The 27,302-nt window shown below is 42.0% G+C and overlaps 1 protein-coding gene across 8 annotated transcripts in view; it reads right to left on the bottom strand.

The window, feature by feature from the left end:
- Positions 1-3,015: 3,015 nt before the first annotated feature.
- The window catches only part of lats2 (large tumor suppressor kinase 2), a 97,425-nt gene continuing 73,138 nt past the window's right edge, over positions 3,016-27,302 (bottom strand). For 7 of the 8 annotated variants that reach the window (XM_041199326.1, XM_041199330.1, XM_041199332.1 and 4 more), the window contains 3 exons: positions 23,492-23,674; positions 11,001-11,107; positions 3,016-4,356 (listed from right to left, as the gene is read on the bottom strand). In XM_041199326.1, coding sequence (XP_041055260.1) covers positions 3,859-4,356; positions 11,001-11,107; positions 23,492-23,674 — 788 coding nt within the window. In that variant the 3' untranslated portion in view covers positions 3,016-3,858. The remainder of the gene's footprint in view (positions 4,357-11,000; positions 11,108-23,491; positions 23,675-27,302) is intronic. The other variant, XM_041199334.1, reaches the window with a different exon arrangement.

The raw sequence follows: 27,302 nt of genomic DNA, 5'->3' as shown, positions 1-27,302 counted from the left end.
ATGTTACATTGGCTTGTTAATAAGTTGCAATCTGTACGTCATCTTCGAAAAATTGAGAATTTTTATTTAACCCCTAAAAACACAGCTGTTATTAGGTCCTTGAGAAATGTGTCCAAGTGGAAACAGCAGCTATAGAATAAACCTTTCTAAAAACTGCTGATTTCACATTTGGGTAGATCCTAAAAGAAACCAAACTAAAATTTAAATTAAGTTGATGTCCAATTACATCTTTCTAAATGGTACCTAGTGGAATTTATCAACTATTAATTATTGGGCAGGATTTTCCATTTGTTGGGCAAGGCGCGGTGGGTGGACCTGGGAAACGGTCTGCTGCCCGCGATCGGCCCCCGACCGTGATTTCATGCCGGCTGGCCAATTAGCGGCTAGACAGCATGAAAGGCACGTTGAAGGGCTCAGCGCTACCAGGGTGGAGACAGGAGGAGAGTGAGCACTGAAGTCAGCACAGAAGGAAAGCTTCCTGAAGGCAGAGACCTGCCTCAGGGAGCTGAAGAATTTGAAACCATCAAATAAGGATGTAAAAATGCGGGAAAAGAATTCCACCCATAAGAAACACCCATCAATTCCACCCATCAATAAACATATTGATGATAAAAATTCTGCCCAAACATTTTTAATTTTTAAAATTAATATTGGAAACCTCATCCTGTCCTTGGATGAGGTTTCCTCAAAAATCCAAAGGCCGCCTGGCCGATTTGTCCGTCTGCCAAGCGTTACATTTGAGGGACAGCAAAAAATCAGTTAATTGCTACATTAATGGCCTTAATTGGCCTCTTAATTGTCAGCGGGCATGCTGCTGAATCTCGTGTGCCCACCATCTGAAATATTGCGCGAGTGTGCAATGACGTTGGGACTCTCACCCAACATCATCATGCACCATTTTACACCCAATCAGGTCAGGCATGCACCTTCCCGCGGGACATAAAATTCTGCCCATTGAGTTGATTTTGATAATGCATGACATTGTGTATGTGACCACAAGAAAGTGGTTTTATGCACAGTTGAGTATTTGGCTATTAATGGCAAACAACATTATATTAGTTTTCCTAAATATGAGATGTGTATAGGTTTGTGTTCCAGCTACCTCTATGTAAAGATTCCCGCTGTGTAAAACCATAATCTTGCACTTTTTTAAAATAATCATTAAGAACATAAGAAATAGAAATTGAATAGACCATTCCACCCCTCGAGCCTGCTCTGCCATTCAATAAGATTTTGGCTGATCTTGTGTTTCATTCATGGGATGTGGGCATCACTGGCTAGCCCAGCATTTATTGCCCATCCCTTATTGCCATGAGAAGGTTGTGGTGAGCTGCCTTCTTACTGGACCTTACTACTTACTGTCTGCCACTAACACTTCTGGCACTGACTCTACAATGAGCCTTTGCACTGTTGCTAAACCCTGAATTTGTCCAAATTCTGCTAATTTTAAAGTTTTAAAAATTAATTTATGGGATGGACATCGCTGGCTAGGCCAACATTTATTGCCCGTCCCTAATTGTCCTTGAGAAGGTGGTGGTGAGCTGCCTTCTTGAACCGCTATAGTCCATGTGGTGTAGGTCTTCCCACAGTGCTGTTAGGAAAGGAGTTCCAGGATTTTGACACAGCGACGGTGAAGGAATGGAGATATATTTCCAAGTCAGGATGTTGAGTGGCTTGGAGGGTAACTTCCAAGTGGTGGTGTTCCCATGTGTCTGCTGTCTTTGTCCTTCTAGATGGTAGCGGTCATGGGTGTAGCAAGTGCTGTCTAAGGAGGCTTGGTGAGTTTCTGTAGATGGTACACACTGCTGCCGCATAGTGCGTCGGTGGTGGAGGGAGTGAATGTTTGTTGCAGGGGTGCCAGTCAAGTGGGCTGCTTTGTTCAGGATGGTGCCAAGCACCTTGAGTGTTTTTGGAGCTGCACTCATCCAGGTGAACGGAGAGTATTCCATCACACTCCTGGCTTGTGCCTTGTAAATGGTGAACAAGCTTTGGGGAGTCAGAAGTGAAGTTACCTGCCGCAGGATTCCTAGCCTCTGACCTGAATTTGTAGCCACAGTATTTATGTGGCTAGTCCAGTTCAGTTTCTGGTCAATAGTAACCCCCAGAATGTTGCAAATGGTGCTGAACATCGTGCAATCGTCAGTGAACATTCCCACTTTTGACCTTATGATGGAAGGAAGGTCATTGTTGAAACAGCTGAAGATGGGTGGGCCTAGGACACTACCCTAAGGATCTCCTGCAGTAATGTCCTGGAACTAAGATGATTGAACTCCAACAATCACAACCATCTTCCTTTGTGCTAGGTATGACTCCAACCAGCAGAGAGTTTTCACCCTTATTCCCATTGACTCCAGTTTTGCTATTTCCATACTTTGAACCATTCCAACTAGCATTACAGGTGTGCCTGAATAATGAATGAATATGCAAATAGCTTAACAAATTAAACTAATATTAATGAGCCAAACTCCCATCTCATACTTCAATCATCTAACCGATATTCAATTAACAAAGAATACACATGCATTCATTATTCTTTGATTACGTCCAAATTACTTTCAGAAATAAGTAAATACCATAAAGATTCAGAATGCATGATAAAATTGATAATTTGGTGCTTATCAGTGTAAATGAAAATGAATTAAGTGCAACTAAGAAACTTATTAATTATTTATCAGGACTCAGTCAGTTATTTAGATCTGTGGAAAAGTTTACCTTCTTAAGTACTTAAAATATCAGTAGGTCTTTTTCAGACAGTATCTAATAATACCTTGTCTATAATTTTATATTCAGAATATCATAACATTGGACTATATTAATTTCACACTGATTAACAGAGAAACATTCTGTGTCTGTAAAAAGGCTGAAAAATGGCACTTAGTAAGACTACAATAACATCTTAAAAGATGTATCAATATTGTGGATAGAAAAAAAATCAAAAAACCTTATGAGATGGACAACACGCAAAGGACACCGATTATAAAATCACTGACAGTACTAAGGAGGCAGACTAACATAATAGCTTCTCAAGAACGAGCTTGATATTTTTTAATTAATATAAATGAATCAAATCACACAGGACCTGCCTGTGTTTTAAAAGTATTTCAAAAACGAGTTTAGCTAAAAAGAAAAAATACTGTTCATGCATCAGTTCCACACACCAAAAGCATACTGAGATGCATAATCCACTCATCAACTCACTTTTTTCATGTTTTGTATTGAAAAATACTTTGTATGTATCATACAAGGACATAAAGCAGCATCAGTGTTATGTAATTTGCTCCAGACCTTTCAATATAGATTATTATAAATTTAACAGAATGTTTATAAGATAATTGTACATTTATTGTATTACAGTTACTAATGGCACTATATATAAAAACATAATATATTGATTTACATATTATTGCACTTAGCCAGTTTTCAAAACTTCTTTCAGCTTTCTGTATATTTCCAATCCTGTCTATATATTCTAGATTTAGGCCAGAATTTTCCAGCCTCTCACGCCAGTGGGATCATCCGGTTCTGCCGATGTGAACAGAGGTTTCAATGGCTCGCTGGCCCTGCCGCGGGGGAACCTGCCATGGGGGGCTGGAAAATTCCACCCTTAGAATTTGATGTCTACTTATTATCTAGTTCTACTCTCTGCTATAAAATTAGTGCTGATGCTAAATATCGCACATATTTCAAACAAAACGTTCAGCAGCAGGAGCTCAACAATTATCCCTAGAGGGCACAATATGCCACTAAGACAAGGTAAGTGCTTTCTGTTTTCAACCATCAATCTTGATTTCTTTTGTAGATTGTATTATTTCAAATGCTGGAAGAAAAAAAATGACAGAAAATGTTAACATATACTCTTTAAACATATACAGGCTTATAACTTTCACTATGGCCAACAGAATCCCTCTGGCCCAAATCTGGCTGATTTTGTTTGGGTTCGTCATTGTCCAAGGGTTTGGGATACCGAAAGGGATAACCATTGTCATCAAAGAATCTTCGGAAGGTGAATTCGTAAAATGCATGTTCTGGATGCTTATTGCCACTAACATGACTAGTTAATGTGTCAGATGCCTTGGTGCTATCACCGCTGTCATTCCATGAGTTCTCTTCTTCTATTGGGTCAAAGTTGGAAGTGTCCATGGGATGGCTAATCTTTGGGACATAGGGTGCTGGCTGTCTGCGGATGTCTTCGGAAAAATCAATGGAAGTAAAGAAAGGATGAGCCTTGATTTCATCCGCTCCATTTCCACCCACTCTGTCACTGGCTCCACAACAGAGCTTTGTGATGAGATCTGTTGCCTCAGAACTAAGTTTTACTTGTGGTGGAATGTAGAGTGTGCTCTCCCAATTTATTACCTGAGGAACAGAAATTATGAAGCATGTAATTATTTCAGCATACTTAGGTTAATTTATACCAATTGTGAGCTGAGATGCAATGGTTTCTTTTGCAGTCAAACTGTTTCTCTGCATATTCTAAGTCTCCCACCACTGGCCTGTGCACAGATTCTTTGACAGCGATTGAAAGCAGGAACTGGTATATCCCATCCAACAATAACAAAAACTTATATTTATATGGTGCCTTTAACATTAGAAAGCATCTTAAGTGTTTCACCGGAGTACTATAAAACAAAGTGTGACACCAAGAATCAAGTACTGCTGCTCAACCTGGCTTAGCAGCTGCTGCAGAAATGTGATGGATATCCACCTCTGGGAAGTCTTTAGGATTATTTCTGGGACACTGAGACCAACACAGCTTGACTGGCTTCCTGTGCTAGCATACATTGAATCTCCTGATGGCCGCAGGGGAAAAATCCTCCTCAAAGAACACCACCGGCTGAAGCTAACAAAGTACTCCCGCTGACATCGGACCTCAAAAAACCCACACACACAGAAGGTAAATGCACTTCATGCTGTGATACTGAATCAGACTCACTCTGTTCTAAGCTACCCAATCTTAGTTGCAGTGATAGTGAGGGGATGATAACTGGCTTCAGCATGCTCATGCTAGGAAGCATTATTATCCAGTGAACCCTCTGTGGATGTCACATTATGGTTAGATCATTTTGATATGCGATATCTCCCTTCTGTAGTTGAAATGACCACCAATACTCCTTATCATGGTCACACATGAAGAATGATTATAGGCAAGATTTTTAGGTCGGCGTGCGGGCGCAATTAGCGGGTCTAGGAGCGGCCGGGGAATGAACTGGCGACTTTGATCGGCCCCCAACCCCGATTTCGCACTGCCTGACCAATTAACGGCCAGCCTGTATGAAGCAGATGCTAAAATGCTCAGCATTGCCGGGGGGGGGGGGGGGGGCGCCACAAGCGCAGGTGCGGGCAAGTACATAATGAAAGCTCCCTGAAAGCAGAGAGCTGCCTCAGGGAGCTGAAGACTTCAAAGCTATTAAATAAGTATTTTAAAATCAGAACAAAAATGTCCAAGCATCACAAACAGTCACCTGAACATATACATTATAAAACTTCTGTCCATAGATTTTTATTGTTTTTAATTTAATAACAGAAATCTCATTCCGCCCTTGGATGAGGTTTCATGAAAAATACAAAGGCTGCCTGGCCGATCTGCCTGCCTGCCAACCGTGAGGTTGGATGGACCATGAAAAATCAGGGACAATTATAACTTTAATGGGCTTAATTGCTCTCTTAATCGTTGGCGGGCGCCCGCTGACCAAAATATTGCATGAGCGTGGGATGATGTTGGGACGCTTGCCCAACATCATCACGCACTATTTTACGCTCGAGTGGGTCGGGCACATGCCCACACGCTGACCTGAAAATTCTGCCCTACGTTTTGTATTGCTGAAAAAGAGACATGGCAAAACTGTTCGTCTTGCACTCATCAGTACAATTCACAAGAATACCAATATAAGGGGAAAACAATTTATACTGTATGTGAAGAGAGTGCTGATTGGTTGGCAAATGACTCTGATGGTAGAGATTGCCTTGGCGAATGCACCAGTTGATGGTGGCTGACAGTTAACTGCCAAGCATTGTTTGAAATTTAAACCAGGCAGCTTGATCCTGATTGGTCAAGACATTGCCCTGAAGAATGAGTCTGCGAATGGCTGTCACTTATCGTGTTCAGCTGAAACAGGCATGATGTGTGTACATATTCTTTCTGTCTGCAAAGAACAGGACCCAGAGTACTAATATATGTAGCTTCCAGCATACGCAAATGCGCCACATTGTGAGCCTGACTGACAATCTTAAATTGGTTGTCAGCATAATTCTTAGCACACTGAGGATTATTTAGCAAATGTTGTCCAATCGCGGAATCACATCTAATATTGGACACTGTGTTTTGAGTTTTGCAGGCACGGGCTGGTTGGATACAGACTGCACCTTGCCTGTTCCGAACAGGCTGCTTGATATGATCTGCCAGTCTTTCGGAAGTATGGCCTTCATACCTAGCATCACACTGGCATTGAAATTTATATACCACGTTACTCATTTGTGAGATAGGCAGACGTCTTTTTGGCTTGACAGCAGCATCCTGTTGGTGGTGAATACCTCTCGTGTTGCTACTGCATAGTAGCAGCGTGAAACAGCTAGCTTCACCTGTTGCTCAAATTTTGAGATACTTCGCCCTTCCAGGATAATCTGAGGTAGACTGGGCACTTTTCAGGGCCAAAAGTGACAATGATTATGTTTATAAAGCAAGGAACCACACTCAGGCATGGCATGCCAGGTTCAAGGTTGAATAGGTAAAGGAAGAAAAGTGGGAAGATAAAGTTGTAGCAGGTTTAAGTTGTGCTGCCATCAACTGATGTCTCAAAAGGGTTACCTTTTTTGATAAACCAGGAACCACGCATGCGATATACCCTTCTGTAAGCCTAAAAATTCAAAATAATTATTTTAAACTGCATTTGGCCCTCACAAATTAGTAAGTTCTCTCAACAGTCCCTAATGACTAAGCAGTCTAGTGTTCTTAATATGCTAAAGAAGTAAAATGTACCACTCCATTCACATGCCTTCATGTGACCAATAATGTTCTCAGGATGTGTGCACTATTGGCAAGGCCAGGATTTATTGCCCATCCCTAATTGCCCTTGAAAGGTGGTGGTGAGGCACCTTCTTGAACCACTGCAGTTCATGCAGTGTAGGTACATCCACAGTACAGTGGAGAGGAAGTTCCAGGATTTTGATCGAGCAACATTGAAGGAACAAAAATATAATTCCAAGTAAAGACAGGTGCAACTTGGAAAGAAAATAGCTGGTGGCAGTGTTACTATGCACCTGCTGCCCTTGTTTTTCTAGGTGGTAGAGATTGCAGGTTCGGAAGGTGCTGTTGAAGGAGCCTTGGCAAGTTACTGAATTGCATTCTTTAGATGGAACACACTGCTGCCAAGTCTGTACTGGCAGTGGAGGGAATGAGAGGTGGCTGGGGTATCCTGCATGCTGTAAAGCTTCTTGAGCATTGTTGGAGCTGCACTCATGTCGGCAAAGTGGGAGTATTCCACCTCACTCCTGACTTGTGCTTAATGGATAGTGAGCAGGTTTTGGGGAGTCAGGAAATGAGTCACTTGCCTCAGAATTTCCATTATCTGGCCTGTTCTTGTAGCCAGAGAATTTAAATGGCTAATCCAGTGAAATTTCTGGTCAGTGGTAACCTCCAGGATCTTGATGGTAGGGGATTCAACAATGGTAATGCTGTTGAATGTCATGGGAAATGGTTAGATTCTTCCTTGATGGAGATGGTCATTGCCTGGCACTTGTGGTGCGAATATTTCCTGCCACTTATCAGCTCATGCATGAATATTGTCCAGGTCTTGCTGCATATGGACGTGAACTGCTTCAGTACCTGAGGAATTCTGAGCAGTGAACACTTGTGCAATTATCCGCGAATGTCCCCACTTCTGACTTGATGATGGAGGGACAGTCATTGATGAAGCAACTGAAGATACTACCCTAAGGAACTCATGGAGCGATATCCTGAATCTGAGTTGATTGACCTCAAACAACTCCAATGACCACAACCAACTTCCTTTCTGCTAGGTATGACTCTACCCAGTGGAGAGTCTTATCCTGATTCCCATTGACTTCAGTTTTGCTAGGGCTCCTTGATGCCACATTTGGTCTAATTTTGTTTATTCGTTCATGCGATGTGGGCATCACTGGCTAGGCCAGCATTTATTGCCCATCTCTAATTGCCCTTGAGAAGGTGGTGGTGAGCTGCCTTCTTAAACCGCTGCAATCCATGTAGTGCAGGTATGCCCACAGTGCTGTTAGGGAGGGAGTTCTATGATTTTGACCCAGTGACAGTGAAGGAATGCTGATATATTTCCAAGTCAGGATGGTGAGTGGCTTGGAAGAGAACTTCCAGATGATGGTGCTCCCATGTACCAGGCATACCTAAAAATGAGGTGTCAACCTCGTGAAGAAATAACACAAGACTACTTGCGTGCCAAACAGCATAAGCAACAAGTGACAGACAGATCTAAGCGATCCCATAACCAACAGATCAGACCTAAGCTCTACAGTCCTGCACATCCAGTCGTGAATGGTGGTGGACAATTAAACAACTTATTGGAGGAAGAGGCACCACAAATATCCCCATCCACAATGATGGGGGAGCCCAGCACATCAGTACAAAAGATAAGGCTGAAGCATTTGCTACAATCTTCAGCCAGAAGTGCCAAGTGGATGATCCATTTCAGTCTCCTCCGAAGGTCCCCAACATCACAGATGTCAGTCTTTAGCCACTTCGATTCATTCTACGTGATATCAAGAAATGGCTGAAGGCACTGGATACTGCAAAGGCTATGGGGCCTGACAATATTCCGGCAATAGCACTGATGGCTTCTGCTCCAGGACTTGCCGTGCCCCTAGCCTAGCTGTTCCAGTACAGCTACAACACTGGCATCTATCCGGCTATGTGAAAAATTACCCAGGTATATCCTGTACACAAAGAGCAGGACAAATCCAACTCGACCAATTACCGTCCCATATTCTTGATCATCAAAGTAATGGAAGGGGTCATTGACAGTGCTATAAAGTGGCACTTGCTTTGCAATAACCAGCTCACTGATGCCCAGTTTGGGTTCCGCCAGGGCCACTCAGCTTCTGACCTCATTACAACCTTGGTTCAAACATGGACAAAAGAGCTGAACTCCCAAGGTGAGGTGAGAGTGACTGCCCTTGACATCAAGGCCACATTTGATCTGTCAAAAACAGTTTCCATTAATTTATGATGATTAAGAGTAGACTGGTGAGGCAGTAATTGGTCAGATTGGATTTGGCCTGCTTTTTGTGGACAGCATACATCTGAGCAATTTTCCATTTTGTCAGGTAGATGCTAGTGTTGTAGCTGCACTGTAACAGTTTGGCTAAGGGTGTGGCTAGTTCTAGATCAAAAATCTTCAGCACTACAGCTGGGATTTTGTCAGGGCCATAGCCTATGCTGCATACAGCGCTTTCAGCTGTTTCTTGATTTCACGTGGAGTGAATTGAATTGGCTGAAGACTGGTACCTGTGATCCTAGCAACCTCAATAGAAGGCTGAGATGGATCACCCACTTGGCACTTCTGGCTGAAGATGATTGCAAACACTTCAGCCTTGTCTTTTGTACTGACATGCTGAGCTCCATCATCATTGAAGATCAGGATGTTTGTAGAGCTTCTTCTTCTGGTTAATTGTTTAATCGTCCACCAGCATTCATGACTGGATGTGGAAGGGCTGCAGAGCTTTGATCTGATATGTTGGTTGTGGGATCACTTAATTCTGTCTGGAGCACACTGCTTCCACTGTTTAACATACATGTAGTCCTGTGTTGTAGCTTCACCAACTTGGCATCTCATTTTTAAATATGTCTGGTGCAGCTCCTGGCATGCTCTCCTACATGCCACATTGAACCAGAATTGGTCCACTGACTTGATGGTAATGGTAGTGTGAGAGAAAAGCCGGGACATGAAGTGACAGAATGTGATTGAATACAGTTCTGCTGCTGCTGATGGCCCAAAACACCTCATAGATTCCAAGTTTTGAGCTGATACACCTGTTCTGAGTGTGTCCCAATTAGCAAAGTGGTAGTGCCACATAACACAATGGCAGATTTCCTCAGTGTGAAGACGGGAATTTGTCTTCACAACAACTGTACAGTGGTCACTCCTACTATTACTGTCATGGGCAGATGCATCTGTGATAGGTAGATTGGTGAGAAAAAAGTCAAGTAGGATTTTCCCTTTTGTTGGTTCTCTTACTTTCTGTCACAAGTCTAGTCTGGTTGATATGTTCTTCAAGATTTGGCCAATAGTGGTGCTAACTAACCACTCTTGGTGGTTGACATTAAATTTCCCCATCCGTCCTGAATACCACTCTGCTGCCATCTCTGGTGGATCTGTCCTGCCGGTGGGACTTACTCAAGGATGGTAACGGAGAAGTCTGTGAGGTTGTCTGTAAGATATTATTCAAGTATGACCATGTTAGGCTGTTGCTTGACTCTCCTAATTTTGACGAAAAGTAGTTAGTGAGGAAGACTTTCCACGGTTGATTGGGTAGGATGTGCCTTTGCTATTTCCAGTGCCTAGATCGATACCAGGTTATCCATCCAGTTTCATTCTTATTCAACCTTTCTGTAGTAGTTTAGTAGACCTTAGTGGCCATTTCAGAGGGCAGTTAAGAGTCAACCACATTGCTGTGGATCTGAAGTCATAGGTAGGTCAGACCGGGCAAGGATTAGTGAACCAGGTTAGTGAACCAGATGGGTTTCATGATCATCATTTTTGATGCACATTTGTTACTTAATTGAGTTTAAATTCTCCCAGCTGATGTGGTAGGTTTTGACTTATGTCTCTGGAGCATTGGACAGGCATCTGGAATACTAGCCAATTAACATTACCACTATGCTACCATTCCCTCATATAGTACACCATTTGGGTTATGGGGTACTGCATCATGTACACATCTTAATATAGATTCTGATGTACCGAACTAAGAAGAGTACTTAAAGTGGGTAATGATGTACCACTCCAGGTACCTACCTTAATTTGTGTTTCTGCAGGTGTTGGAGCAAGAAAAGGAGGCTGCCCCACTAACATCTCAAAGAGTATAACTCCCACACTCCACCAGTCACAAAGTTGAGTGTATCCTGAAAGAGAGAGAGCATTAGTTAAGACAATCCTCAAATATAAGTAAAACTTGTAGGATAACTAACTGAGACTGGAATTGAGCAATTAACTTCTATTTATATCAAAAAATAGGCTAAAACTGACACAGACCAGTTGTGTCAAATGGCACGTTTCTGTACTGTAAAAGATTTACAAGATTCAGTAGAATTGGTCTGTAACCAAAATTTGTGTATAGACGACAATCGTGATGTATATTCTTTTATTTGATATAGCTCCCCCCTCCACCACTTATTATACACAATTTCTCTACATAACAGATAAAGAATGAAGTATGGCCCATGTCTGTCCTCAGATTCCTGTTAACATCTAGATCAATAATCACATCTTCAGAAATGTGGAAGCAGGTTGCCTGCTTAGATTCTCAGTCAGGGAATAGAGTATGGCATAGAAAAAACATTTGCTTTTAATTTAAGGCAGGCTAGATGGATAAATGAGGTTGTTTTTCCTTTGAATTTTACTTGTGATACACATTTTATGGACACCAGCCAGAAGAAAAAGTCACAGAGATTGATGATGCCAGATCCTCATGTCCTTTGCACTTCATACACACTTTTGGAAAGTTCTAGAAAAGGACAGAGAGGTAGAGCACACTGGAATAGGCATGTTAATACTATGATAATAAGTTGAAAGTGATGACATCATGCCTCCCTTATATTTTCCTGGACCTCTGCTTGGAAGACACCCAAATGTAATTGTACCTCTAGCAAGCAGGTCTTAGCCCTTGTTTCCAGACCTTCAAATCATAAAAATTACATAGAGCACAGAAACAGGCCATTTGGCCCAATTGTCCAAGGCTGGTGTTTATTCCACCTCCTGTGATCTTACTTCACTTCACCATATCAACATATCTTTCTATTCCTTTCGCCCTCGTGTACTTACCTAGTTTCCCTTAAAATATGTCAATGCTACTATTCATCTTGATTCACATGGTAGCAAATTCCACATTCAAACCTATTTCTGAGTAAGACATTTCTCCTGAATTCCTTATTGGTAACTGTGTTATATTTATGGCCCCTAGTTTTAGACTCTCCACAAGTGGAAACATTTTCTTTACATCTACCTATCAAACCACTTCAGACCTTTATTAGTTCATCTCTCAGCCTTCTCTTTTCTGGAGGAAATATCTGCAAAAAAAAATAAGAGCTTAGTAGAAAATTCTTAGAAGCTCCAAAAAAAGGGTACGTAACATTTTTTCCAGGACCACTGGGATGATCACTGGGCCTCAAAGTTACTACTTTTGTACATGGCAGCCTGAAGGCTCCTTAGTTGGTAGTCATTACCGCTGATGCAGGCCTCTCAGGTCTACATCACTGTACAATGTCCTCCTCTACTTTTTGGGTGCAAACACCTTCCAAGGGCATTCTGTGTTACGGAACAACTGGGGTCATTATAATGACCTAAAAGCACAAATGCACATGGGGTTTAGCGAAAGCATAAATCAGCCCCTTTAAGTTGCCATGAGTGCAAGGCCTTACAAAAGAAATTTAAAGGGCCCACGCACTTAAAGGCATAGGCCACATGCAGCAGAAAAAATTTAGAAGAAAGTTTGTTCTTGTCCTTCTAAGTGGTGTGCATTTCAGGAGCGCTTGATAAATGGAGGGAAGGAGGAAGATTAATCTTCACAGAGATGCTTTCAGATCTTCCATGTTTCTATGAACTGAGCCATATGGTCCAGGTAGGTTGCAGATTCAGTTCTCAGTCTGTATTGCATTCACTGATCTCAGCACCCATGAAGGTAGGGCCATTGCAAGTAGCGTCAATGCACCTGTATTAGGGATGATCATTAACCAAAGTTCTTGCTCGAGGTCTTTATCCAGCAATCTTTGCTGAAAATATGCATGTGCGGACATCACACAAAGAAAGGATCAGACTCAGCTGTTTGCCCTTTCCAGCATGGTCAGACTGAAGAGATTTACTGTTGAGACATATATGTGAAATAAACCACTTGGTGAGATAGCGAAGATCAGTCAGTGCCCTTGGAACTATACCTAGCAAGAGATAGCACCTTCAGGAGAGAAAGAAAGAATCTCATCAATTTAAAATAGATACTACAAGCATGAGGAAGGAGGATAAGTGAAGTTTGTTTACACAGAAAGTTACTGGAGCATAGAATGCTTTGCAGTGGAGAGTAGTTGAAACACCTTTTGAGGAAAAGTTGGATAATTATTTGAAGTAAATAATTTTACAGGGCTATGGGGAGAGATTGAGGCAGTGGGATTAGTTTTCAATTCCTCTAACAAATAGCTGGCACAGGTACAATGGATTGAGCATCTGTTACATATTAAACTTAGTATGTGGAAATACATTTCACTGAACCAGTATTACCCCTTAGTCCTGTAGGTGGTGCTCTGATAGGCATTTTTAATGTTTACTGCTTTAAAGAGGGTCTTAGAAGTAGAAAGAGGTGGTAGCGTATCGGGAGGAAATTCCAAAGTTTGAGGCCTTGCCTGCTGAAGGCACGGCTGTCAATTGTGGAGCAAAGGGGGCAGCAGAGATGATACACAAGAAGCCAGAATCAGAGGAATTAAGAGTTTAGGGCAGGGTCTGCAAGAGGATACAGAAATAGAAAGGGACTGTCCATGAAGGCATTTAAACATGAGGTTGAGCAATTTAAGTTTAAAGCACTTACAGGCAAACCAATAGTAGGTCATCAAGGATAACAGTTATAGGTGAGTGGGTCTTTTTGCTCGATAGGATACAGACATGCAAAGTTTTGGATGATCTAAAGTTTATGGAGGATGGGAGGCTAGCCAGAAAAGTATAGGTATTATAAAGTCAGGAGGTGACAAAGGAGGAAGAGAGTTGGACAAATGTAGCCTGTAATGCAATTTTCTTCAAGGTACTTCCTTTCTGCATCAATCCAAAGATTGGGATAGGTGTATGACAGGCAGCCGATCCACTACCACCACCACTGGAAATTACAATCAGCACTTATATAAATACATGTTCTTTCTATATGCTTTGACTGCTATGGAAGTGAAAGTGTCACTAACCACAGTTATGATTTGTACTCCTTAGTGTCAATAAATTTATTCCATTTACCTGACCAGATGTTTTCATCTATACTGAAGAGTGTGGGTTACGTAATATATTAAAGAATGAAAAAAGAAATAATGAAGGGATGAAAGAGATAGAAAAGATAGGTTAAAAAAAGGTCAAAGAAACCAGTCTGGATATATGAGTCAAAAAAAACATTTACAAAGTAGCACTGTATACTTACTTCAACATACAAAATATGTTTAGAGGGTTTTTATTTTGCTTTATTTTCCATGAACAGTTAATTTGTGGAAGCAGAGGGGGCAAAAATGTTCAATGATACAAAGAAGAGCCACTACGGAGATCAAGCTGCAGTTGAATACGTTCGAAGTAATGCAAGGACTATTTGCAGTACATTGCATTTGGGGAAAATCAAGTATGATGCCAGACCCAAAAGTACAGGACAGAAGTTGCTTAGTTGTGTGTTGATTAGGCATTTCACGCACCTTCCAATAAGACACTTGAGTCAAGAAGTCATAAAGAGAAAAAAGATTTCAGTTTTGATACCTAGTCTGTACTTGATTGCATTGACCACAGCCATGGAATGGCAGAGAATTAAACAAATTATTTTGTTTTTGAAATTTGGACCACACTTCATTCTTAGTAGGACGCATCCAGCTAAGTATTAGGTTGCACTTTTGACTTAAGAGGCTTTAAGAAGTCAGAAAGTGAGCCACTCGTGGTAGATTATTCAGCTTCCGCCTTGCTCTTGTAACCATTGTGTTGATATGACTAATCCAGTTCAGTTTCTTGTCAATGGATGCTGCTGGTGCAGAATTTAGTGAAGATAAGGGAAAATGCTGGATTTTCTTTTGTTTGAAATGGTATTTACCCAGCGCTTATGTGGTGTAAAAGTTACCCGTCACCTGTCAACTGAAGCCTAGATGTTTTCCAGGTCCTACGATTGACTGGCATGGAAAGCTTAATTATTTTAGCAGTTGAAAATAGAGCTCAACACTGTAGTATAGTCAAAAAACAGTACCACCACTGACTTTCTGGCTGAAGGACGATCACTAATGAAGCACCTGAACGTGAGTGGGTCAAGGCATTGTCCTGAAGGAGTTCTACAACAATGGCCCTGGACTGCAACCTATAACCTTTAACAGCCTGAGCCCTCTTTATTTGTGAACCATTGTTTCTCCGTGGCCCAAGTGACCTCGGTTTTGCTAAGAAATATGTTTGGATGAATGCTGTTTTGATGTATGGGCATTATAAATGGTCTCAGCACCTGGGTTGCAGGAGAGTGGGGGAAAGGAGAGAGGAGGAAATCAACCAATTATCATTACTGATCCATGTGTAGTAAATGGATGAGTTTTGGTTTGGCTGTGCTGTTTCTGTTGGTACTCAGCGTATAGGTTTGTACAAGAAGAATTGAATGAGGGCAACTGATAGCATTAGACTGTACCCCCTCCTTTGGGAGATGAGGAGAGGCACAAGGTAAGGTTTAAAAGGAGTGGTTGCAGAGCTCTGCAACTGGTTAAAAAGAGCAGGAGCCCCTAGCACCAGGGATTTAAAAGGAGCATTGGCAGAAAACAGCCACTGATACCCGACAAAGGGAAGGAAAAACTCAAAAAGTGGTGTAATTTTCAGTATAGAATGAAGAATGGAAGAAGTCAATGAATCTGAGCGAAGTGTTTAATTTCTTATGTATCTAAGTATTAAGAGTTTAGTAGCCTATAGATAAATAAGTATACCTAAAATCTAAGGAAAGGGCAAGGTCTGGGGAAGAGCAGTGGAAAAATCGCAGTGACATCACAGCACAAGGAATGACGACAGATTTAATCTAACAATTAGCTGAATTTAAAAAAAGCTAAGTTGATTGAATTACTCAGCTTTAATTAAATAAATAAACAAACAAAGAATAAATAGGGTTAGTAATGTAGGTGATGTGCGACAGCTGCAGCATTTGGTAGTTTATGGATAGCATCGTGATCTTTGACAACCACATCTACAGTAAGAATCAGTGTCTTGAAGAACTCCAACTCTGAGTTGTTAAGATGGAATCTGAGGTGTAGTCATTATGGGGCATCGGGGAGGGAGGAGTTACCTGGACACTTTGATCCAGGAGGCAATCACATCTCTTAGGTCAGGTAGTGATACAGGTGGTCAGGAATAGGAGGATGCGACTGCAAGTCAGGCAGGTAAGGAGACCCCAGTTCAGTGTTGGAGGAACCTTGGCCTTTGCCCTCATACATCAGCTAAGAGGTTCTTGCTGTTTGTGTGAATAAAGGCTAAGTCCGCAAGGTGGATGAGTAAACTGAACACAGCACCACAGGTTGGGGTAGCAAAAAGAAATACGGTAGTAGTAGAGGCCAATGCAGTCAGGGGGATAAGTACTGTTCTCTGCAGCTACAACTGGGAATTCGAAGGTTTCGTTGCCTGCCCGATGCCAGGATTATATCCCCGTGCTTGAGAAGAACTTGGAGCCGCAGGGGGCAATCTAGTTGTCATAGAAACAAATTAAATAGGTAGAACTAGAAATGAGGTTCTGCTAAGAGAGCTTAAGGAACTAAGATCCAAATTCATAAACAGAAATTCAAAGGTAAAAATCTCTGGACTACTATCTGAATCATGAATGAATTGGTATAGGGGCAAACAGATCAGAGGGTTGAATATGTGACTCAGAGATGGTGTGGAAGAGGAGGTTTCGATTCATGGGACTCTGGTTCCAGTACTGGGGAAAGAGGAGCTGATACTTTGGGAGGGGCTCTATTTAAACCAGGCAGTGACCAGTGTTATAGCAAATCAAATAACTAAGGCTGTAGATAGGGCTTTAACCTAAAAAGGGGGCAAGGAGGGTTCAAATGAGGGCAAATTTATAAATCTAAAGAGCAAAGTCAAGGCTATTGAGCAGTGTAGCGATTTGGTTTAAGACAAGCGGAAAGCGACAGGGAGGAACACAGCATAATAATGAATAAGGTCAAGTTAGGGAAAATGGTAAAAAGATAAATTAAAGCTACTTTATCTGACCGCACAAGGCATTCATAACAAAAGAGACAGACTAATGCCCTAAATAGAGATAAATGGGTTTGAACTAATCGCCATTATAGAGATGTGGTTGCGTGTCGACCAAGGTTGGGAACTAAATATTCCAGGGGACTTGACATTTCAAAAAGAGAGATAGAATGGAAAAGGTGGAGGGAGGGGTGGCGGTGGCAGTAGCACTAATAATAATGGATAAGAACAGACTATAGAGTTTTAAGATAGTATTAGTTTAAAAGATGAGGTTTATATTATTGATCTCCTCTTTCCATGACAACATGATGGATAAGATCAGCTGTGACAGGGCAACATTAGAACCCTTTGAGATCCACAGTGAGATCAAACAGTTCTGGCACTAATGCTCTTTAGCATATTCTTCTCTATGCTGCTGTCATATACATTCAGGTCATCTACACAGGGTGCCTACTAACATGGCAGAACTGACAGAAGGCTGCTCAACCTTGCTCACCTGAGATCCAAGACAAAGGTGCACACAAGTCCTCATTAGAAAGTTGTTCTACGCTGATGATCCAGCACAAGCATTCCATGCCGATGAACACCTTCAGTGGCAAATGGACAGTTTCTCTTGTTTGTAAAGAGTCTGGTCTGCCCATCAGCATCAGAACACAATTGTCATGATCCAGGACCTTGCCTTTCTGCCATCTATCAGCATTGACAAAATGACAATGGAGGTTGTTGTTAGCTTCATATTTCTAGGCTCTACAATCACCAGCAACCTATTAGTTGCTGCTGAAATCAACACACGCATCACAAAAGCTGCAGCTGCTATGTCCAAGCTGAGTAAAAGAATGTGGAACTACAGCAACCTAGCTGAGAACACCAAACTACAAGCCTACCAAGCTTGTGTCCTCAGCATACTCCTTTGCAGTAGTGAGACCTGGAAAACATATGCAAGATTGGAGATAAGGCTGAACAGTTTCCATCTTCGCTGTCTCAGACATATCCTCAGCATCCCTTGGCAAGACAAGATCACCATCTCAGAGGTCCTGGAGCTTGCTAATTCCATCAGCATACACTATACGCTCACCACTAACCTAATGATATCTGTGCTGGCTCGGCCACACCGTATACCCAAAGAACTTATGTACGGTCAACTGGCCACTGGGTCATGATTCCTGGCCATCCATACCTTTGCTACAAGGAAACCTGCAAGTGAGATATGAAGATGTCGGACATTGAAGCTGATAACTGGGAGATAGATGCCGATGACGATGACCTCTGGAGGCTGATTGTTTGGAGGTGGAGTAGGCGAGCAAAAATGGAATGCTCAGCTGGCTGAGAAGATGATCCAGAGAAAACAGAGGACAATGAATCCTGCACCTTTTCAGCTCACTGTCTTCCTCTGCAGCAAATGCAGCAGAGACTGCCATGCTAGAGTGGGATTCCTGAGAGATGTCAGGTGATGCTTAACACATGGTTGACCACCTTGGCGCAAACCATCGTCTTATGAGAAGGAAGGCTGCCAATGTAATACTGTCAAGAAGGTCAGTAAGTCTGAGGATTGGGAGAGTTTAAGAAACCAGTAAAAGATGACCAAAAATTGATAAAGAGGGAGAAAATAGAATATGAGAAAAACCTAGCAAGAAATGCAAAAACAGATTGTAAGAGCTTCTAATATTATTTAAAAAGGAAGATGATAATGAAATTAAACATACACCCCTTAGAAGCTGAGACAGGATAAATTATAGTGGGAAACAAAAAATAAAAAATACCTGGGAAAACTCAGCAGGTCTGGCAGCATCAGCGGAGAAGAGTACAGTTGGCGTTTCCAGTCCTCATGAACCTTCAACAGAACTAAGTAAAAATAGGAGAGGGGTGAAATATAAACTGGTTTAAGAGGGGGGGGGGTGTTGGTTGTTGGGACAAGCAAGCAGTGATAGGAGGAGATAACCAAATGATGTCACAGACAAAAGAACAAAGAGGTGTTGAAGGTGGTGATATTATCTAAAAGAATGTACTAATTAAGAATGGAGAGCAGGACAAGCAAGGTACAGATAGCTCTAGTGGGGGTGGGGTGAAATAAGACTAAAAGGGCATAAAAAGTATAGATAAATGATCGGTGGAATAGATTAAAACTAATGGAAATAGGTGGGAAAAGAAAAATCTATATAAATTATTGGAAAAAACAAAAAGGAGGGGGAAGAAACAGAAAGGGGTTGGGGATGGAGGGAAGAGTTCATGATCTAAAATTGTTGAACTCAATATTCAGTCCAGAAGGCTGTAAAGTGCCTAGTCGGAAGATGAGGTGCTGTTCCTCCAGTTTGCATTGAGCTTCACTGGAACAATGCAGCAAGCCAAGGACAGACATGTGGGCAAGAGAGCAGGGTGGAGTGTTAAAATGGCAAGCGACAAGGAGGTCTGGATGATGCTTGCGGACAGACCGTAGGTGTTCTGCAAAGCGGTCACCCAGTCTGCGTTTGGTCTCTCCAATGTAGAGGAAACTGCACTGGGAGCAACGAATGCAATAGACTAAGTTGAAGGAAATGCAAGTGAAATGCTGCTTCACCTGAAAGGAGTGCTTGGGCCCTTGGACGGTGAGGAGAGAGGAAATGAAGGGGCAGGTGTTGCATATCTTGCATTTGCATGGGGAGGTGCCATAGGAGGGGGTTGAGGAGCAGGGGGTGATGGAGGAGTGGACCAGGGTGTCACGGAGGGAATGATCTCTACGGAATGCCGTCGGGGGGGTGAAGGGAAGATGTGTTTGGTGGTGACATCATTAGGGTTAGGGGAGTAGGCGGAAATGGTGGAGGATGATCCTTTGAATGCAGAGGCTGGTGGGTTGATAAGTGAGGACAAGGGGGACCCTATCATGTTTCTGGGAGGGAGGACAAGGCGTGAGGGTGGATGCTCTCACTCCTTTCAAGTGAAGCAGCATTTCACTTGCATTTCCTTCAACTTAGTCTACTGCATTTGTTGCTCCCAATGCGATTTCCTCTACATTGGACAGACCAAACGCAGACTGGGTGACCGCTTTGCAGAACACCTTCAGTCTGTCCGCAAGCATCACCCAGACCTCCTTGTCGCTTGCCATTTTAACACTCCACCCTGCTCGCTTGCCCACATGTCTGTCCTTTGCTTGCTGCATTGTTCCAGTGAAGCTCAACGCAAACTGGAGGAACAGCACCTCATCTTCCGACTAGGCATTTTACAGCCTTCCAGACTGAATATTGAGTTCAACAATTTTAGATCTTAAACTCCCTCCTCCATCCCCACCCCCTTTCTGTTTCTTCCCCCTCCTTTTTGTTTTTTCCAATAATTTATACAGATTTTTCTTTTCCCACCATTAGTTTTAATGTATTCCACCAATCATTTATCTATATAATACCTTTTAAGCCCTTTAAGTCTTATTTCACCCCACCCCTAGAGCTACCTGTACCTTGCTTGTCCTGCTATCCATTCTTAATTAGTACATTCTTTTAGATAATATCACCACCTTCAACACCTCTGTTCTTTTGTCTGTGACATCTTTTAGTTATCTCCTCCTATCACTGCTTGCTTGTCCCAACAACCAACACCCACCCCCCCATTCTCCCCACCCCACCCCCCTTACACCAGCTTATATTTCACCCCTCTCCTATTTTTACTTAGTTCTGTTGAAGGGTCATGAGGACTCGAAACGTCAACTGTTCTCTTCTCCGCTGATGCTGCCAGACCTGCTGAGTTTTTCCAGGTATTTTTTATTTTTTGTTTTGAATTTCCAGCATCCGCAGTTTCTTGTTTTTATTTTATGTCTGTCTTCACAGTAGAAGGCACAAAATATAGAAGATACAAAATACACACCAGAAACAGTGGTGAACCCTAAGTCTCACATAAGTGAGAAACTTAAAGTAATGTTAAAGAAAAAAATACGGGAGAAATTATTGGGATTGAAACCTAACAAATCCTCCGGATCTGACAGCCAATATCAGAGTTCTAAGAGGTGGCTGCAAGGATATTGAATGTATTGGTTTAGATCTTCCAAAATTCCCTAGAATCTGGCAGGGTCACAGAGGATTGGAAGGAAGCAAATGTAATACTGCTTTGCAAGGAAAGAGGGAGAGAGAAAACTGAAAAATCCATTCCAGTCGGCCTAAAATCAGTCATCGGGAAAATGATGGAATTAATTTTTAAGGAAGTGATAATAGCAATATTTAAAGGACTTGGGGTCAAAGATATGGAGCTCTTGCTGCAATTGTTACAGGGCTTTGGTGAGATCATACCTGGAGTTTTATTTTATTCATTCATGAGATGTGGGCATCACTGACGAGGCCAGTGTTTATTGCCCCTCCCTAATTATGCTTGCGAAGGCAGTGGTGAGCTTCCTTCTTGAACCGCTGCAGTCCATGTGGTGTAGGTACACCCACAGTGCTGTTAGGGAGCAAGTTCCAGGATTTGACCCAGCGAGAGTGAAGGAACAGCAATATATTTCCAAGTCAGGATGGTGAGTGGCTTGGAGGGGAACTTCCAGGTGGTGGTTCCCATGTGTATGCTGCTCTTGTGCTTCTAGATGGTAGTGGTCATGGGTTTGAAACGTGCTGCCTAAGGAGGCTTGGTGAGTTCCTGCAGTGTACCTTGTAGATGTACACACTGTTGCCACTGTTCATCGGTGGTGGAGGGAGTGAATGTTTGCAGATGGGGTGCCAATCAAGCAGGCTGCTTTGGCCTGGATGGTGTCAAGTTTCTTGAGTATTGTTGGAGCTGCACTCACCAGGCAAGAGGAGTGTATTCCATCAGACTATTGACTTGTGCCTTTTAGATGGTAGATATGCTTTGGGGAGTCAGGAGGCAGTTACTTGCTGCAGGATTCCTAGCCTCTGATGTGCCCTTATAGCCACAGTATTTATATGGCTAGTCCAATTCAATTTCTGGTCAATGGTAACCCCCAGGATACTAATAGTGGCAGACTGAGCAATGGTAATGCCATTGAATGTCAAGTGGCGATGGTTAGATTCTCTCTTGTTGGAGATGGTCATTGCCTGGCACCTGTATGGCATGAATGTGACTTGCCACTTGGCTGTCCAAGCCTGGGTATTGTCCAGGTCTTGCTGCATTTGGACATGGACTGCTTCAGTATCTGAGGAGTCATGAATGATGCTGAAGATCATGCAATCATCAGTGAACATCCCCACTTTACGATGGAAGAAAGGTCACTGATGAAGCAGTTGAAGATGGTTGGGCTTAGGACACTACCCTGAGAGACTCCTGCAGTGATGTCCTGGAACTGAGATGATTGATCTCCAACAACCTTCTTCTTTTGTGCTATGTATAACTCCAGCCAGCAGAGAGTTTCCCCTCTGATTTCTATTGTCTCAAGTTTTGCTAGGGTGCCTTAATACCACACTCGGTCAAATGCTGCCTTGATATCAAGGGCAGTCACTCTCACCTCACCTCTGGAGTTCAGCTCTTTTGTCCATTTTCAAAACAAGGCTGTAATGAGATCAGAAGCTGAATGGCCCTGGTAGAACCCAAACTGAGCGTCAGTGAACAGGTTATTGCTAAGTAAGTGCTGCTTCATAGCACTGTTGATGATCCCTTCCATCACTTTACTGATGATGGAGTAGACTGATGGGACAGTATTTGGCCAGATTGGATTTGTCCTGCTTTTTGTGTAAAGGACATACCTGTGCAAGTTTCCACATTTCCGAGTAGATGCCAGTGCTGTAGCTGTACCGGAACAGCTTGGCTAGGGTGTGGCAAGTTCTGGAGCACAAGTCTTCAGTGCTATTGCTGGAATATTGTCAGAGCCCATAGCCTTTGCAGTATTCACTGCCTTCAGCTGTTTCTTGATATCACGTGGGGTGAATCAGATTGCCTAAAGTCTGGCATCTGATATGTTGGGGACCTCCAGAGGAGGCTGAGATGGATCATTCACTTGGCACTTCCGGCTGAAGATAGGTTGGATTACTGTGTAAAGTTTCATACCCATGCTTGCTGCTGAATTCCACTGGTAACTCCACTAAACTCAGAGGAGCCAGAAGGAGTAGGTTTTTGGCAATTTGAAGAAATATAGACAGTGTACCCCTTGCCAAAGTTTTGACACTCTAGCCAGTGTTTGCTGAGATGGAAGAGTGTGTCTTTTTCCTCAGCCCTTTCCCCTTTTATCAATGAGATTGTAGAAGCAGCTGGTGGCTCCGTCTCACCAATGCATCCAAATGGCTGGGACCCGGGAAATCTGAGGCTGTCAGGTTTGTGGCCATTCTGATTGACCCCTGCCAATGTTAGGGTGGTGACTGTCAGAATGACTGAAGAATTCTGACTCCAATACTTTGATGCCATATATTTCTTTCAAAAATATACTGAAACCATACAAACCCTGTGGCACTAACCTTTTCGTAATAGAACTTCGGGAGCAATATAGTTTGGAGTTCCAACCAACGAGTGGGCTAGGCATCTTTGGTGTTGTCGGGCAGCCCTCTGTTCAAGGGTTTTTAACCTGTCGCCACACTTACAGTCAGACAAGTCTCCCCAGAGATCACTTGGCTCCATGCTGTCCTGTCTGGCATGGGTCCCTTTTTGTAAATTGGGAAATAAAACAGATGAAACTAAAACTCTTGTTGCATTACAACTAACTTTCACAGCAAAATGTTTTACTTATAGTTCTGACTTCTTTTTTTTTAACCTGAGTTTTTAACTCCTGCAATCAAGCTATGAGAATTGAAGTCTCTTGTCAGAATGCAGGTGCGAATAACCATGCTAAATTGGATTAATGAAAATAATCATTTACAATGGTATTTTAAGGTGGAGAAAATTAACAATTTCAAAATGGCAGCTGTGTATCAAATCTATTACATTAAGTTTCATGCCATATTCTATCTTCCATTTAAATAACTGACACATGATATAAATTTTCAGATTAAGGAATACAAAATTAACAGCCTTCATGCAAGATATATATTAAAGTCATGCATTACAGAGGAATTGTACTAAAGATACAGAATTTTTTATATATACAATAAATTATATTATAACCATGTCATTCAGCACTGTGTTATTGTCCACATTCATATCAGAAATACATGGATGACAATACAATGATACCCACTTCCCAGAAAATTGGTCGTGGAGCACTGAGGCCCATAGATTGTCTAAGATGCTCAGCATATCTTAGTAAGGTCAGTAGCTATGTCCCATTCTGCAGTATGGCAGAGAGCCTGAATAGTGCAAAGCCACACAATCACTGTTTGCAAGGAGTGCTGAAGGGGATGCCATATTTAAATTTAAAAATAGAATAGGTACTGCCATCTCTTCCAGTACTCTTGCCTCTGCCAGCCTTACTCCATGCCTGATCCCTTCCCCAACACTGGGAAATACCAGTGCACAACGGGCAGTCAGCAGACCCTCAGTGGCTGCTAACACCCAGTAATGTAGCTTGGAATTCCCACTGCCTTATTAAAGATATGCCTGGAGTGGCAGTAAATTATGAAACTGAGCTGACTTTGGAGTTATTCAGCAAAGTGAGCTCTTATGAATATAGATGCCAACGCAATGTTCAGGTCATATTTTCGACCCAATCATGATCTTTTGTTGCATTGCTCAAGGGCTGCAGCTAATGGTGTGAAGCGCTTGTTAGTTGTCAGGCTTCTGTTTGTATTGTATGACATGTTCTTAAACAGTGGGTAGTGGGGGTAGTGGCAATGCTGGCTGATGCAATACACTTCCAATATTTGGCTAATCACTGCAAACTTGCCAGCTCAGGAATGGATTTGGTATCTAGAATCATGGAATGTGTTGTGAAAACCTAGTTCATAATTCATATGTTTTGGAATATAATTTTTAGTTTTAGGAATTAAAGTAACTGTGGATAAATGGGGTCATCTGGTTGAGAAACTGGTAAACACAACTCTGATGTAAATGCAACTCAAAAAACCTGGGTTTATTCTACTTAAAAGGTAATCTGTGTTTATTCAATAAGGTCGGAGCTGACAGTTGGAACTTGAACAATGGATGATCTATCATTAGGTATTTTGTAGAGCCAGAGGGTATTCACTTACTTCAATAAAGGATTTAAATTATGTATGTAGCTCCCAGAGGAAAAAAGGTTGGAGGCAGCTGGTCAATGAGGAAGTTCCTTGATGGGGACAGAAATTCTGGAGAAAGGGTCATAAACTCCATTAGCAATAAAAAATATTCATATGGTTTCAGAATCAAGGGATATGTTCAAGCTTTGCGCCTTTTTTGAATTACTAGGGAGCTTGGGGACCCTACAGTTCCCTGTTGTTTTCTTTACGGCAACGCCTCAGCCAATTAGAGTTGACTTGCCAACCAATCAGCACCCTTTTCTCCTTGTATAAATAGTAGTGACTGTTTGAAATTTGGCTTTCTTGCTTTTGTCCTGATGAGTACAAGACGAAAAGTTTCAGCAACATGTCTCTTTTTTCAGCAATAAGCAAGGAATTGTGTTGAAGGTAAAATAATTAATATACATTTCTGTTTGAGGACATTCCAAAGTATACCATCTTGTCATAGGGATGGGCTGCAGAGGTACACAGTTGATTTGTTTAAGTTATCTGGGTGTTTGCTCAGAAAACAGGCAGTTGCAGTTTTTGCTTTGGTGTGGACTGCATCTCACTGGATTGAGATAGCCAATGGGAGATGATTATTAGTTTTCTGCACTTTAAGCAGAGAAAATACTAACTTTATCATCCACCATGAAGAATGCAATGGGGTTCAAGCTTGGTTTGGGTTTCATTAGAGAAAGATTGTTGGAAGATTTGCTTAGTACGCATCTAAAGGAAGAAATCTACAATGGTCCTCAAAGAGCCTTGAAGCAGAAAGCAGTTAGCAGAGTTAGCCAGGATGCTGTGAGAAGTAATTTGGGTACTGGCCAGCAGCTGGAGCAAGGAGCTGGGGCATCCACAGTCCTGAGGTAGTAAATAAAAGTTGGAGGGTCGCTTAGCCAAAAGTCTCATGGAATGTCCCCGTAAAGTATTACCTCAGAGAATAACTGGAACACTGAGGAGAATAAAAGTGAATTCTGGAGGGTTGTGGCATACTTCGTGGGTTGGTCCCTAAAGAATGAACCTTAAAAATTCTTGTAATGTATAAGGGAACTCTTGGGGGGAAGTAAAAGGTAGAACTGATTTCATAGCATAAGTAGTTTTAAACAATGGGATTAAGTTAATCTTGCTTTGCTTAAGTCTTTTGAATGGAGTGTGTTTTTGTATAAAAATGTGAAATCTTGTGCCATAGTTCTGTCAGTTAATCACAAGGTGTTCAGATTTTTCTTTAAATATTAATGTCCCCAACAGGATTGTAACAAATGTTATAGCAAATATGGATTTGTGTTTTCCTTCACATGTGCCACCTAGTCTAATATCACTCTTCACTTCTCAGAATCTTTAATATTTCTCTTTTTCAAGCATTTATCTAATTACCTTGTTAAAGAATTTATGGACTCTGCTGCAACAAAGAGAGAGAGAGAGAGAGAATGGGAGGTGTGAGAGAGAGAAAACAAGTGCAAGAGGGAGAAAGAAAGAGAAAGTGAGAGACCAGGGTTAAGAAAGAGCAAGAGGGAGGTGGGAGTAAGAAACAAAGGGGGAAGCAAAGCATTCTTGTAACTTCCTTTTACTGCTAAAAAAGAGACATTTTGTCAAAACTTTTCATCTTGCACTCTTCAGGGCAATTCGCAAGAACAGCAAATGTAAAGGGAACAACAATTTATACTGTATGAGGAGAGAGTGCTAATTGGTAAGTGGACTCTGATTGGTAGTGGCGTTGCCATGGAGAATGTACCAATGATGGTGACTGACAGTAACTGTCAAGCATTGAAGTTTAAACAATCAGCTAGACACTGATTGATCAAGGCGTTACCCTGAGGAATGAACCAGTGAAGTCTCTTTCTTCAGCAATACTCAAGTTTTGAACTTCCTTATAACTATTTCTGTGGTTAATTTAAATTTATACCCTTTTGTATTGTCTCAGTGGCCTGATCCAATCCTTACCCAACATCAATATGCACATCCAGCAGGAGTTGTTTCACAGCAATTAGTGGCAGAAACTCTTGCAAGACAGTTTGTCTGTCACTAATAATAGGTCATGAGGCCAACTGTAGTGCCCCTTCTGCTACCTGATGCAGTATATTCTGTTCTGGAATATAAGTTGGTTGGCAGGAGCAGAAATAAGAGTGACTTCTGCTAG

This window comes from Carcharodon carcharias, chromosome 11 (assembly GCF_017639515.1).
Source record: "Carcharodon carcharias isolate sCarCar2 chromosome 11, sCarCar2.pri, whole genome shotgun sequence".
Classification (NCBI taxonomy): domain Eukaryota; kingdom Metazoa; phylum Chordata; class Chondrichthyes; order Lamniformes; family Lamnidae; genus Carcharodon; species Carcharodon carcharias.
The sequence above is the reverse complement of the archived record's forward strand: the minus strand, read 5'-3'. Positions and strand labels throughout refer to the sequence as shown.